At 47.3% G+C, this 15,254-nt stretch overlaps 1 protein-coding gene and 1 long non-coding RNA gene across 8 annotated transcripts in view; one reads left to right on the forward strand and one right to left on the reverse strand.

Annotated features, from left to right (window-relative positions):
* Window positions 1-15,254, reverse strand: part of LOC6582117 (titin) — a 128,460-nt gene that overhangs the window by 97,966 nt on the left and 15,240 nt on the right. For 3 of the 6 annotated variants that reach the window (XM_032731474.2, XM_032731477.2, XM_032731475.2), the window contains exons 2-9: window positions 7,911-8,033; window positions 6,539-7,846; window positions 6,134-6,475; window positions 4,608-4,784; window positions 3,773-4,540; window positions 2,650-2,844; window positions 1,102-2,581; window positions 875-1,035 (exon numbers count right to left, since the gene is read on the reverse strand). In XM_032731474.2, coding sequence (XP_032587365.1) covers window positions 875-1,035; window positions 1,102-2,581; window positions 2,650-2,844; window positions 3,773-4,540; window positions 4,608-4,784; window positions 6,134-6,475; window positions 6,539-7,846; window positions 7,911-8,033 — 4,554 coding nt within the window. Of the gene's footprint in view, window positions 1-874; window positions 1,036-1,101; window positions 2,582-2,649; window positions 2,845-3,575; window positions 3,648-3,772; window positions 4,541-4,607; window positions 4,785-6,133; window positions 6,476-6,538; window positions 7,847-7,910; window positions 8,034-15,254 lie in introns of all 6 variants that reach the window. The other 3 variants (XM_044009934.1, XM_044009933.1, XM_032731473.2) reach the window with 2 other exon arrangements.
* Window positions 12,903-14,367, forward strand: LOC122757544. 2 transcript variants are annotated; one of them, XR_006357613.1, is made up of 3 exons: window positions 12,903-13,542; window positions 13,977-13,998; window positions 14,086-14,367. It is a non-coding gene; the product is annotated as an uncharacterized LOC122757544 (long non-coding RNA). The 2 variants fall into 2 exon arrangements; XR_006357612.1 differs by lacking the exon at window positions 12,903-13,542 and having other exon boundaries at window positions 13,720-13,998.

A 15,254-nucleotide genomic window follows, 5' to 3' on the forward strand; every position in this document is an offset into this window, starting at 1 on the left:
AGGCGACTGTGGTGAATTGGATTCGCGCCGCACCACACGGCTCGTTGCAACTGCGACGCAAAGCTGCCAAAATCTCAGACTGACAAAAAAAAAAAAAGAAACACAAAAACCAAACAAATTATTGCAGCTATATGGCTGGCGACTTCTTAGCCTGTAATTTATAGTTATGCAGTGTATACTATGCGTCGGCTTATTTTTAAAACATTTGCCTTGAATCTTATAGTTTATCTCTGATATACAGATTTGCGCTGCTTTTTGCAATAGGCTCAAGATGCGGGGGGAGGGGGCCTCCAGCACAACTAAACGCTGACGTCAGCAGCGAAAGCGAATCAAGAAATTAAACATGTTCATTTCATATTCTATGGAACTATCACATATTCATTCACATCTATACATATATATATACATACAAATATGTTACGCCCACTGCAAAATTTCTGACTGATTTTTTCCTTTTTTTTTTTTATTTTCGCAATTCCAGCAAAGTTTGTTTATACTATACATAAAGCCATATATACTTATATATATAGATATATATATATGTATATATCATTTGTGGGATCGCGCCATTGGGGAATTGTGCGCTGTGCCATTTCTTTTTCGCAATATACAAATATATGCATATATTTATTTGATGGCAGACAGAATGAGGGTAACAGTTGGGCATGGAATTTCCAAAGAAGAAAATTTCATCCCAGGAGAGAGAGTCACATAGACTACGAGATGACCTAGTAATTATAGCCACAGCACCCACTTCGCCAGCTGTCAATATTTTTGGTGAGAGTATTTAAAGTTTCGCTCTGGGAATTTCGTGAAAATTTTCCTTTCTGACTAGTAGAATTTTCCCCAAATGTCATCAACGGTTTGTACTCACTTTTGAGTCGCGTGGCTGAAATGGTTTGCCATTGTGGAGCCAGCAGATTTCGGGCTGCGGTATGCCGGTGACCAAGGCCTCCATCTTGATCTTCTGTCCAACACGCGCCATGGCGTTCTGCAGCGGCATCTTGAAGCAGGGCAGCTCAGTGGGTTCGAGTGCTGCGAAAACGAGATTCTGAGTTCATTTGAGCCGAACTGTGAATGTTTACTATGTTCCCCACTTACGTTCTACGATCAAACTGGCCGAGCAGTGCTCGATTCCGGCGGGATTCGAGGCGCTACAGGTGTAGACGGCATCGTCCTCGAGGAACACCTCGTCGAACCGCAACGTGGCCTCGCCATTGTTGTAGCTGATCACGTAGTCCGGCGAGTCGTCGATGCACTTGTCGTTCTTGAACCACTGCACGGTGGGCAGAGGGACGCCACTGACCACGCAGGAGAACTGGAAGGCGGTGCCCTCGGTGGCCTTGCCGCTCTCCAGGAAGCGCAGGATGCGCGGCGGCACCAGCTGCAGCTCGGCGGCATTCTCGCGCACCGTCAGCGTGGCATTGGTGTCGCAGGTGCCCACCAGGTTGGAGGCGCGGCAGCTGAAGCGAGCCGTGTCCGCGGCAAAGGTCTCCTCGATGACCAGACGGCAGATGCCCTTGTCGAAGCTGGTCTTGTAGTCCGCATTGCTCTGAATGCTGATGCCGTCCTTGAACCACTCGACGCTCGGCTCCGGCGTGCCCGTGACCTCGCACTCGAAGACGAAGCGCTCGCCCTCGCGGGCCAGCGCATCCTTCAGCGGGCGCACGAACAGCGGCGAGGCGTAGCGCAGCTCCGTGAAGATCTGGTTCACCTGAATATCCTTGCGTATGTTCTCCGTCACGATGCGCTGCTGGTCGACCTGATCTCGCAGCGTCTGCAGCCGCGTGATCTCCTCTCGCTGAATGCGCGACTCGTTCTCGCGCTTCTGCCTGGCCTCCTCCTCGCGCTGCAGCCTGGACTCCTCTTCGCGCCGCAGCCGTATCTCCTCCTCGCGCTTCACTCTCAACTCCTCCTCGCGCTTGTTATGCAGGCGCGCCTCCTCATCGCGCAGCGCCTGCAAGCGCAGCTCCTCCTCCCGCTTGGCTATCTCGCGCAGCGTTTGGATGCGCTGCTCCTCCTCGCGCGCTGCCTGCTCCCTGGCCAGCTGCTCCCTGGCCGCCTGCTCACGCACTGCCTGCAGTCGTGCCTCCTCCTCGCGCACCGCCTGCTCGCGCAGCGACAGTTGCCTGGCCGCCAGCTCGCGCTGCGCCTGCTCAATGGCCGCCTGCTGACGTTGCGCCTCCAGGCGCGCCTGCTCCTCGCGCGCCAAACGCTCTCTGGCCTCTGCCTCACGAATCGCCTTCTCGCGCTCGGCCTGATCGCGTGCCTCCTGCTCCCGCTGCTCGCGCTGACGCTGCTCCTGCTTGAGGCGCTCCTGCACGATGTTGATGTCCGTCTTCAGCTTGATGAACGACTGGAAGATGTTCATCACGTCGTTGTAGAGCGTCGACACCTTGTTCATGTCGTGCGCGCTTTGCGCAGCGCTGTCCAGCTTGGCACGCAGCGCCGGCTCTCGACTGGTCACATACTTCTCAATGTCATTCACCAGATTCGAGGCCTCGACGGCGTCGCGCAAGTAGGGCACCTTGTTGGAGACGCTATTGTAGAAGTAGCTGATCTCCCGGTACTCGGCATCGATCTGCAAGTGAGAGAATTATGTGAGTGGAGATTTGACTGGGGGCATGCCTTGACTGATTATCGACTTACCTTCTCGACCACCTCGAAGAAGTCGTTGGCCTGATTGAGGCTCTTTCGTTTCTGCCTCACTTGATCCTTGAAGCTTTGCCATTTGTCGTTGAGCTTGCGCAGCTCGTCCTTCACATACGATTCGCTCTCGGGATTGCTAATGAGCAGCTGCTGCCGCGTGGTCTCCGTGAACTTCTCGATGCGCTTCTCGAGCAGCTGGCGAAATGGAAGAAGAGGCGGGGGAAATTCGTTTTAAAAGGCTGCCAAATAGCATTCATTACGGCAGCTCATTCTCTAATTAACCCATTAAGCGGCCGCAGCTAACACAAATGTCTGGGCGAAAGGCCGAAATGGGCTTTAGCGATATAGATACTTTTGCATGGGCTGCCCAGGCAAAAAGTCCATAAAAATGAGAACGTCAAAAGCAATTTATAACGGCAAATGTGCAGCAAAGAGGAGTGAATTTCAAAACAGCCAAGTGCCAAGCATTCAAATATTCATATCTCTAGCTGTATATGTAGCTGTATCTTTAGCTGTGTCTGTAGCTGTAGCTGTATTTGTATCTGTATCTATATCTATGGCTGGCGCACTACTTGTAAGATGTATTTCTCAAGTTTTTAATTACAAACTAACGACAGCTGCTGCTGTCCATTCAACGCTGCGCTGACAGCGACAACAACATTTTGAAAGCTGTATTTGAATTTGTACTTATTTTCGAAAATGTCTCAACGCATTTGGAAATTTGATGAATGTGCCGGGGCTGCTTCCATACGGAAAGCATTTTGAGTTCTGGCCACCCAAAATGAGGCGACAGCCAATGCAAAAACCAAAGGCAAAGGCAACTTGCAAAGGCAAACGCAAAGAGAAAGGGAAAAGGGGAAATGGGTAAGGGAAACTCTTGCCACATGCATTCAGATGGTTTACAACTGGGTCTTCGCAATGGCTACCTCTAACGTATGCGCTGTCTGGCCCCAGCGTCGCTGATGAGGCGTCGATTTCACAAATCTGGGCATTGAACACTATAAGATTGAGGTTAGTATTAAATACCTTTCAGCTGAATCTGTCTGTTAGCCAAGTAGAAGAAGAAGAAGACGAAGGAGAAGCCGAGAGCGCCTCACGCACAACGCGCCTCGAGTTCACTCACCTCTATGGTACGTTCAAAGTACTCGAATGCCAGCGACGTGGTCTTGGCAGCCGCCAGACTATCCACACTCTGTCCATTAATATCGTGCAGCTGCTTGCTGACGCTGTCCAGACTGCGATCGATATCCTCCAGGTCGGTGCGGAACTGCTCGATCTTCTCGAGACGCTCCAGAGTGGACATGGTGGCGCTGCTGTTCGACTCGAAGTGAATGCGCAAATTCTCCAACAGCTTCAAAATGCGATCAGTGTCGATTTCGCGAGCGCCCGGCGGCTCCAATACGCGCACACGATCGATCAGCAGTTCGGATTGTGTGATTAACGATCTAAATTTATCCATGCACTGATCGCGGAATTTCTCGTGCTCGGCTATGGTGCGCTCCACGCCCGAGGCCGGGCCCGTGGTGGCCGACTGCTGTCGGCTGGCGAAATACGCATCGATCTCGCGGCGCAGCTGCACGATGTTCTCGAGGAACTGCAGCACGCTCTCCAGCAGCGTGCGATAGTCGTACTTGATGCCATCGAGCTTCGCCTTCAGCATGCGCAGATTGTTGATCACCTGCTCGATCTTGGCCAGCGACTGCTGGTCCTTGGTCTGTATGCTCAGCGTAGTCTGTATGCGCTGCTGGATCTCCTCCTGGGCGCGCTCAATGTCCTGGGTCACCAGGCCCAGCTTCTCGCGCGTGCTCGTCAGCAGCTGCTTGGAGTCCAAGCTGGGTGTGCTGAACACCGGATACAGCTGTGTGTCCACCTGCGTGCTCTTGGCCACGGTCTAAAGAAAATGTGTGAAACATTAAAATGGGAAACTCATTTCCATTTGTTGTGCGTCTCCTCATTACCTCCTCGTTGTCGCTCATGACTTTCTCTAGCAGATATTCTACTTCGCGCTTTTCCGCAATGGTCGTTGTCCAATTTTCCAGACTGCTCGTCACGTCGACTTGCCGCTTACTGAAGCCGTTCAGCGTCTCCTCCACTGCCTGCACCGAGGGCTTCGTCTCGAGATATGGATCCACAATCTACGCGGCGATGTCGTTAAAAATAGCATAAAATGAAATCAGTTTCAGTTTGTTTCTATTTCTTTACTCTTCTATTTTTTTTTCGTTTTGGCTTTTTATTTTAGTTTTGCGTTTGCCTTTTTGGCTTTTCTATAATTTCTTGCTCAAGTGTCTTGGCTGACAAGTTGGAAAATTCGTGGAAAGCGCGTGGCACGTGGCACGCATCTGCCTGTGATCAGGGTCTGACGCGTTCTGGCGCACCAGAGTCCAGGCCAAACCAGACCAGAACCACGATACCTCTCCCCCTCCCTCCCTCTCTCCTTCGCACTCTATCACTCTCTCTCCCTCTCTATCTATAGACGAGCTGCGCAAATTGCCTGTTTTTATTTATGGACTCAACTCGACTCGAGGCGTTGGCAGCCAAGCGAATTTTCTAATTTCAAATCTTTGTATGCGACTGCCGCACTCTGGCGCTATAACACCACCATGCCACGCCTCCCCTCCCCACCCTCCCTCTACTCCATCGGCTGCATGTAAGAGGGAAAATGGCTTGTCGTTTCTAAAATATATGTTTATGGTGTGGCTATAGCCAGCCGAAATCATATTGTTGGAAATTTATGTGCCCTAGCTGGCAGGTACAAAGCATTTGCTGCACAGCTCGACTAAGATGCAATCAGCACTTGAATTATATATTTTCTTAGCTCTCCATGGAAGATACTCTTATTAAACTGTTGATGGAGATCTTAAAGAGGTGCGAGGAAAATTCATAATCAAATTATGCCACACTAAAGATATCTAGGCCAATGCTGTATTGGCTTTAAATATATGACTTATGCTAGGAATCTATAGTCAAATATATTAAATATTTACTATTTTCTTTTCCCATGATTTTTATAGATTTTTTTCTCTTAGCAAGTTAAATAATTTATATTCTATTTTCTGGTATTTCTTTTTTTTTTCTGCTACTCAGTAAATAATTTTAATTATTTCCAGCCTTTTTGCTCTCTGATTATTCATCTAAAGTGCCCAACTCTAAGAGATAGTTACGATGCCTATTTAGTTAGGGCAGCAGCATAAACAAAGCAAGCGAGCAATGTACTTTGGTTTTTGTTTTGCAAATTCGCAATGTGCACTAAAAATAGCCAGCGCTGCAGCATGTTGGAGCATATTATGTGCTCTGTCTGCTCTGGATGTGACAGAGTGTCTGAATGTTTGCCAGCCGCCAGCTGCCAGCAGCTGACATCAGCGGTTAGTCAAGAAGAAGAAAAATGAAACTCATGCAAAGGCTTGCCCTGACATTAGAGAATTCCAAAAAGAGAACTATATGGATATCAATGATAAGTATATCTTATGGCGAAGGCAATACAGACTTTTAGGTTGACGAATCGCTGGCCGGCCGACTTGAGTTCCGCGTAGCTGGCGGCGATGTTGGCCCAGGTGGCCTGTAGGAACTGCAGCTTGTGCTCGTCGGGGGTTTGCAGCAGCTGGCGCTGCAGATGGTCCAGCTGACTGGAGAGCTCGTTGGCCTGCTCGAAGAACTCGATGAGCAGGGAGACGTAGTCGACGCGCTTCAGCACCAGATCCTTCAGCTCAATCCAGTGCTTGTGTAGCGCCTCGGCCTTCGAGTCCACGTCGAAGCGCTGCTGCGGGCTGAGCGACTCCAGGTGCTGCTTGATGGATTCCAGCAGCAGATTAATCAGCTCGCCCTTGATCTGTGTGGGAATAGACATTGATAAGCGAAGGCTTCTTCCAGCTTCTTCTTCTTTTCAAATTACCTCCAGATCCTGCATTAGCTCGTGATGCTGCAGCAGAAACTGCTTGGCCTGATGCAGATTGCGACCCATGTTGACGCTCTGCTGCAGCTGCAGCTGGCCGGAGGCGCGCAGCCAGGCGAGCAGCTCGTTGTGCTGCGCCAGGAATTCGTTCAGAGCGCGCTGCACGCGCTGATGATCCTCGCTGCTGTTCGCGCAGATGCCCTCGACGTACGCCTTGCGGTTCTCCAGCTCGTCAAGCACGCGCTTGATGCCCTGCGTCTCGGGCTGCGTGCGGCCCACCTCGTCCAGGATGCCATAGCCCAGGCGCAATGGCTCCTCGGTGAAGGTGCGCACGTCGCGAGAGACCTTGGCGAACATGGCATAGCTCTCGGGCGAGTTGGGCGGCAGCTTGACGCTGGCCAGCTCCAGCTCGAGCTTCTCCAGCACGCTGAGCGTGTGCTCCGCCTTGGCAAAGAAGTCGCGCGACTGCTGGAGCCAATGCTCGCGCTGATCCACCAGATCCAGGTGCTCCGTGCAGATGCTCAGCACGGCGTAGGCGCGAGCGCAATCCTCGTCGCCAGCAAAGTAGCCCGGCGCCTGGACCTTCTCCTTGGCGCGGGTGATCTTGAGCGCTCGATCCCGCAGGAGCAGGGCCTGCTGCTTCCACTCCCGGTACTTGAGCAGCGTCTGGTTGGCCGTGTGCTCGCACTCGCCCAGGCTGTACATGGTGTTCAGCTCGTGCTTGGCCTGCTGCAGGGCCGACTCCAGCTCGAGCAGCTCTCGGCCCAGCAGCTTCAGGGCCAGGCACTGCTCCAGCTGGGTCTTGCGCGTCTGCCAGGCCAGCTCCAGGGAGTTGCGACGATCGTGCAGCGCCTCCAGCCACTGCTGCACCTGATGCACGGCACGAGTTGCATCCCGCTTGATGTGCTCGGGTCGTGTGTCCAGCGTCTCGAGCTTCTCCAGCTCCTGCAGCTGGGCCAGCAGCTCGTTGCCATCCTTCAGCGCCGCCATGACGCCAGTCAGCATGTCGATGCGCAGCTGCTTGAATTTGTTGAGGAACTCCTGGACGCCAGCCACCTCAGCGGGCAGCGCTGCCTCGTGGCAGGCCCCCTCCAGCTGATCCATGCGCCTGAAGCACTGCGTCATCTTGTCGTGGAACTGTGTGCACAGGTGCAGAATGTGCTGGCGATCCTGCAGCAGATTCAGTATATCCTGCCAGATGATGTTCAGTGTGTCGGCCATGGCATTGACTAGCTCCGAGCTGATGCGTTTGCTGGCCAGCAATTTGTCGGCCTTCTGCACGAACTCGTCCATGGGCCCAGGCAGGTTCTAAGAATGAGCATGAAACACTTTGTTATATATTTGGGATTATTTATTGGACTCTTTTAGCTACCTGTAGATTGCGCAGCGTCTCATCGTGCTCCCTTTGCATGTGCAGCGACTCATCCAGATTGTCGCCGAGCGCTGTGATCTTTGGCTCCAGTTCCACAACCTTGATGTAAATCTTTTCGGGACTCTGTGAATTGGTTATTAAATGAAGGAAAGCTATAAGAGTAAGGCAAGCTAGCTATGAAACCCGAAGTAGACCTTGACTATATGAGAATTGCAGAGAGAGGCGTTCAGAAGGGCGGGCTTTCTTTAAGAGAAATGTGTAGACTTTTTTCATAGAACATTTAAAGCAATTGAAGAGAAGCTCACGAATGAGAGTTCAACTTTTATTTCTATAAAACCTAACCCTTAGCCTCATAAATGTGACTCTTGGAAATATTATTCAGAGTCACGTTCACGGCCTTCTGCCGCTCAGTCGCCGCCAATGCTGCGTTCTCATTCATGAAACTAGTCGATGACATCGAAACCTGCTCAGGCGACGGCAATGCTGCACAGCAGCTTCTAATTTTGGTAGTCGTCGAGTTATCGATGCACAACAACAGCAACAACAGCGACAACTGGAAGAATAACAACAGTACCCAACTCTATTGGAGTCTGTGTGTGATTGCAATGAAGGTCAGCTGTGGCTCTATATGGTAATGGCATCCGTTAGTTTTTCCTGTTGGGATGCGCATGTGTTGATATGTATATGCTTGCTGGAATACCCTGCCAGTCGGCCTGGCTGCCTGCCTGCCTCCTGCTGCTGCTGCTGCTGCTGCTCACACATATTTGGCCCGAGTTATGCGGTTCCAGTTTGCTGGAAGAAAAAGTGCCACATGACGCTGCTGCTGCCCAACCGCCCCCTCCCGCTACATCCAGTGAAAGCCACTCGCTGGCATTTCTTAGAGGCAGCGTCTGCCCCATCAAATGCTTAAGCAGCGCCCGTGCGTGGGTGTCAATTCGTTTGACATTCACGACAATCTCAAATGTATTGATGCCCGCTCTCCCCTAGGGCTCGCCGTCTGACGTTATTGTTATTGTTATTGTTTTTTATGTCTGCCTCGCTTAACCATATCTGGCGCGGAACGCATCGTTTAGCCGTCGATTAAATTGAACTTTAATTTGTTTGCTGTGGGCCCACAGCGCGCACAGCTGCCGTTTCCCAATGCATACGCTCAAGATCAACCATCTCACTAATGACCGTAATCAATCAATTACAATGAAAACTAATAACCGTGCTATTACACTGAAATTACAACATTGGCGCCCAGGGGCAGTCGGCCGTCCGACTCGGGCTCTGTCTCCAGCTCTAGCCCCAGCTCGACTAGTTTGGACGTGAGTGAGTTTTCAATATGCAAAAATTGTTGGCTCCGGATGATTCAAGTTGATGTAACGGGCAGCGTTACACCAAAATACGAATCACGTCAGAGTCGTCTAACTGAAATGTGAACCATATATGGCATGACATCACTATAGGCAGCCATAGACCATAACTATATTCATATACGAGTACGAATACAGAGACGAGAATGCGATATATTCATACGCGACTCTGCGCACGGCGCTTCATTCATTGCAACATTTTCAGTTGAATCATATTTCAGCGTGCCACACGCAGCGGGCCATTCAAATTGCGTATGTGTGTGTGCCAGTGTGTGTGTGCATTTTGGCCATTTATAAAGTGAGTTTGGACACCATTTGGCTAAGCTCCGGTAACGAGACGGAAGTCTCAGACGATCATGTCAGTAGGATACAGCGATGATATAATGCCCAAGAGCTCCCATGGGCAGCCGGGTATGTCCAGCCCAGGCTGTCCGTCCGTCTAAGCCCACTTCTGAGGCGCTTAGCCCCAAACACGTTTTTGGCTTTTAAATTAATACTTTGCGGGTAGAACACGATTTCGATATAAAATTACCTTGACGTGGTTATCGTTTGTATGAAATCATTGCGCGCTTTTATTTTATTTCATTTTTTTTTTTTTCATTTTTTTTTTTTTGTCTGTCTCTTTTATTAGTGCGCAGAGGCCGGCTTTTTGATGATTTGATTGAGCATCTCGAACCAGCTCTGCACGCGTTGTAGCGTGGGCGTTGGCGGATTCTCATTGGAAAACGTTAGCGATTTAAACAATTGCCGATTCGCGACACGCGACTAGCCACAAATTGGACTATCTATAGCTAAGCTAAAGTTAAACTGTGATAAACAATATATCTTATATATATATAGGGAGAGCTACTTCAGCTCTATATATGTATGTACATTTCCCTGGAACACTTGACTGCTCCACATGGCCAGCGTGTGCGCTGCATATCAATGGAATTGAGTCCATTAAAAATACATAAATCAATCATTCACTGACCCGCACACACTGCCAATTGCAGAGCATAGAGCTATAAGAGTTGGAACAAATAGACGAATGCTATAAAAACCGCATTAGCATTAGCCTGGGCATTAGCGTATTGTCTGTGTGCGAATTGGCAAAAATTTGGAAATTTAGCAAATACGCATATGCAAATGATTTGTGCGACATTGTTATTGTTTATTTAAATATTCGTTTCAAAGGGTGTCGAAGGGGTATATTGGCTGCTAGAAAACTATTTCTGATTCGGATAAAAAACTAAATAGATCTGAGGCAAAACTTGAAGAATTTTAGTATGAATCTGTTTAGCTCTGATTAGTTTTTGTTTATCCTAAATCATATAAATTTCTCAGAGAGATAAGAGTTGCTATCAACTCAAATACAGGGTATCCCGTAGTGCATCACTCTGCTATTGAAACTATTTACTCTACAATGTAACTTCGACTTCATCTCATTTGTAGAGCATTGCGCCCCCGGCTATACCCGTTCAGCTCGACTAGATTTGTGTCATAAAACATTGTTTTATGTTTTTTTGCTTTTTCCATTAATTTGCATTGTGTCAGCCTTAATGATCTAACAAAGGTTAGCTCGCGTCGCAGGCGTGTGATGTCAGACATTTGAGTTCTATTAATACGCGTACAATAAACAAAATAAACATCAAATATGTTTCTGTTATTTCTGTGCTGTGTTTGTTTCTCGCACTTGGCCAGTTCCCAGGCAGCAGCAGCAACAGCAGAGAGAGAGGCAGAGAGAAAGAGAGAGAGAGAGAGAGAGAGAGTGGCTCTCGCTGAAATCGCATCGCTCCAATCGAATGCAATTTAAATTTCAATTTAATTCGCAACCAGGCGAGAGATAATTTCTATAATTGTTTGTACAAATTGCTAACCACGACTCGCAGCAGCAGCCAAAAGCCGCAGTTGCAGCAGTCATCGTCGAGCGTCGACTTTCATTGAACGTTTATCGGCAAATATCAGTTTTCATGTAAACATGCAATACATTTCGCATCTACCCGAAAACCAGAAAACGTGCCTGGTAATTACGGCAGCTGCTCTGCGCCGCAGATAACTTCGGCTGGCAGATGCAGCCGGGCTCGACTATTGGCTGGGATGCCGCGATTGCTTCGCCTGAATTTATGCCGTTGCCTTCGATTATCAATCAGTGCGTGCCAAAACTGTTTTGTCAGCTGCGCTAAGTAGGAGCTGCATTAGCTCCGCCGATAGACGACGGGATGGCCAGCAGCTGCCAAGGCGAAGCCGGTCTCTGCCAACTGGCAACAGTGTCTGCATTATTTAACATCTCTTGCTTTTTAACACTGGACATGTTGACATTGTCCAGCGCCACCTCTTGCGCCTTGACGAGGGCTGCACACACAGTTCTCTACTCTAATCCAATTGGTTAAATGAAGCGTGAAAAATGTTCATGCAGAATAAAATAAAAGTAAATAACTAACTATGACTATATATATCTATTTTATATATAAGATATAAATAACTAACTAGATTATATAAATGAGAACTGCTGCTGCTTGAAAGGGAAAATCCATAAAGATAAAAGATAGGGAATACCAGCTATAAATAGGTCAAACTGCAGACAGATAAAAATAACCCAGAACTTGCCCAAAAGACGAATTTAAGTTCGAGTCGAGTAATATCAACTGCAAGCTCCATTAAACATTTGCTTGTTCATCTATATAGACTTTATACATATATATAGACTTTAATCTTCGCCAATAATTGCTTTTTGCAAATTGCAAATTTTTACAGCTCGCCTTAGAGAGTTTGGTGGCATGCTGTGACTTTTATGGATTTTAGTTTTGAGCGCATAATCAGGCGGCAAATCACGGTGTGTGATCGTTGTGCCATAAATCACAGTGACAATCGTGACTCTGGTCGTGATTTTCGGTTAGCCCAGCCCTCGTCGCAAGTGCGAGTGGAATGCGCAGCTTTTCATGCGTAAATTTATGTGCCTGCCAAGCGTCGTAAACATTTCTCTAACTTGGCACACGGCTTTCTTTTGCCAGGCCCGACTTCAGCTGCAGCTCCAGCTCCAGCTACAGCTTCAGCTCTAGCTTCAGCTCTAGCTTCAGCTCTGAGTCTGACTCTGACTCTGACTCTGGCTGAGTGTCCGTGCTTTGCGCAGCTGCAGCGTTTCACCCACGCCAGCCCAAAGCGACGGCACATAACTTAGCTACAGAGGTGTGTGTGTGTGTGTGTGTGTGTGCTGCTCATATGTCGGCGCAATTTATGAGTGAAAAGCTGCGACTTTTACAAATGAAATTGCCATAAATTCAATTAGTGGCGCTGCCCTGGTCCATGGCTGCGCTTCAATTGCAAATCAGAGCGAATCAACAATGGATCTCGAGTATCTTCAGCCGCCTAAAGCAGGTCGCCTTTGCGCACCAATTCCTCTTATATACCATATATATGTATATGTATGTTTATAGCCATCAAATCTTAGCCAATGCTAATGCCAAATTAATTTCGCGCATTAGTTCCAATTATGGAGCAACTGGAGGCGTCTGCACGCTCGGCACGCTTCAGGGAACTATTTATTTAGAGTGAGTCTAAGCGGAATACGTAAATCTTTGGGGTCCCCTTTGAAGTTGGTTTCGTGGTCTGTTTGCTTTGTTTCGGCCTTCTAATTGGCTGCCGTCCATCTCTGACCAGCCCATGGAATTTACATGGGTAGCCAAACTAAACAAACCTAGAGAAACAATTTGTATGAATTGTAAATATTTTTTTATAGAAATGTTTTCATTTGGAGCATGAAAACTACAACAAGAACAACAACAAGAACAACAAACAGTGCCCACCAAGATAATAAACCTTTGCGTAAATTTCTTAAAGCCATTGAGATTGATGCGTTGCCCAAGAGTTACATGTGTGTCGAGTAAATGAATTCCATTGGCCAGGGGTTGGGCCATCATTCAGATGGCAGATACGTAGCAAAAGATGCTGATTTAGATGGAGGAAAGCATAAAATGTAAATCATGTCGATGAGATACGAGACTCGAGAGTCCAGCTGATTTTCGAAATGGCCAAAAATGGCCAATAGAAGAGTTTCAGCAAGAATGATAGCAGGCAGGGGAAGCAGCTGCTATTATCTTAGCAATTGCCATCACAGTGTTTGTATGACAGAAATTGCCTTTTAAAATATTCAGCCGGGCACAGCTGCTCTTCAACAGCAACAGCAACAGCAACAGCAACGGAAACTTTGCTGCTGAGCAAACGCAATCAAACTTACGCAAACTTCGAGGAGAAAGAGTTAAATATTTATCTGTAACTGAAACTTTGACATATGCGTAAGTACTCGAACTTATTAACATAGTTATTGTTGCCTCATGCTTTTCCCGGGCCATCCATAACTTTGGATGTGCTTCCGCCTCCCCCATCGTGCGCTCTCTCACACTCGCTTCCTTTCAGCATAACAATAACAAACATAACAATAACAAACGGAACAAAAAAAAAAAAAAAAAAAAAAAAACTGAGCTCATCGAAAAGTATCTTTAAGCTATCTGCCACGCCTTTTGTTTGAGTGTATGTATTTATTCATACACATATGCATATACATATACATACATATCTATGCTAACTACACACATCTGTTTGCTTTTTTTTCTGGAATTTTATTTTGACTTTGTTCTCGAAGTCAGCTAATTTGTTTACCTGCCCGCTGAACAGAAATTCATTTTTCGTTTCTTTATTTTTATTCCATTTATTTCTGTTTTTTTTTCAGCACTTGGCGAGCGCTGCAACAGGTAAGTCCTCGACAAATCAATTTCAATTTAACTGTTGCCAGCGCCCGTGTGTGGGTGTTGGTCCACAGCTTTTCATATTGCTTTCAGTTCGCAGAATTCTTGTTTGGATGTATTTGCCAAAATATGAAAACGTGCTGAAAAGCGCTTTACAAACTGCTCGCCCCTCCACTGACTCATATCGAATTGTGTAAATCAAATCAAATGCTAAACACATGCAGAGCGTTTGCTTTGAGCAGCCCATTCAAATTGTTGTCGAAAAAGTGGCACAGAGTGGCAAAAAAAAAAAAAAAAAGTAAAAAAATTCAATGACTTTTTGGCTAAACGAGTTGAATGAACAACGAAAAAAATAAATACGCCCGTGGCATAAAACTTTGGCGTCTTCCATAATTATCGAGCGTTGTCTGGTCTGGGTCATAAAACTCTCCGAAACTCAGCTCAAGTTCAGGCCACAGATTTATTTTGGCTCAATTTTCGCTACGCATGTGAGGCCCCAAAGTTTCCCATTGATTTCTTGCGGTTGTTGTTGGTCTGCTGCTCCCCTTTCACTCTGTGTAGCAAGTTTTTGTTTTTTATTCATGCAGATATATATATATAATTTGTATGTTCTCGTGCAGGTAGCAGCTGCGCCTAATTGCCAAAGTATCTTGCAGATACATTTCTTTTGTCACGTTAGAACGCGCACGCTCGCTCCTCTGATGTCAGACAACCTTGAACCCTTTGTTTTAGTTTCAAATACATGCTGAGTGCGAGAGAGAGAGATAGAGGTAGGGAGAGAGGAAGACAGACATAATAAGTAAATAAATACACACTCTACTCATACGAGTGCTATCAACAACTTTTGCTTTCGTTGTGGGGCGCTCAATGTGCTAATTGGCACGGAAATTATATTGAAGCCGGTTTCAAACCAATTTAGCAACCAGTTTTTGGTATTAGTCGAAATAAAGCTCAAATATTTGAATTGCCTTTTGATTATTTCGGAGTTGTTGCGGAGCTGTTTCTTATAGGCCTCGTCAAGGGAGCCAGAGTATTGGAGGCATATCAACTATGTGTCAAAGATGTGATATGTAAAATGTTCAATATTTATGAATACAAAAATAAGGTGCAAATAGGGAAAAGAGAGAGAGGGAAAGAGAGAGAATGGAAGGTTATACTTTAATGAGACACGTAAGAACGATAGGTTAAGGGCTATACAAGCTTAATGGATGATATATATAACAGGAAATCCAAACAAAGAGAGAGAGAGAGAGAGAGAGAGA

This window comes from Drosophila mojavensis, unplaced genomic scaffold (assembly GCF_018153725.1).
Source record: "Drosophila mojavensis isolate 15081-1352.22 unplaced genomic scaffold, ASM1815372v1 contig_74, whole genome shotgun sequence".
In the NCBI taxonomy this organism is placed as follows: domain Eukaryota; kingdom Metazoa; phylum Arthropoda; class Insecta; order Diptera; family Drosophilidae; genus Drosophila; species Drosophila mojavensis.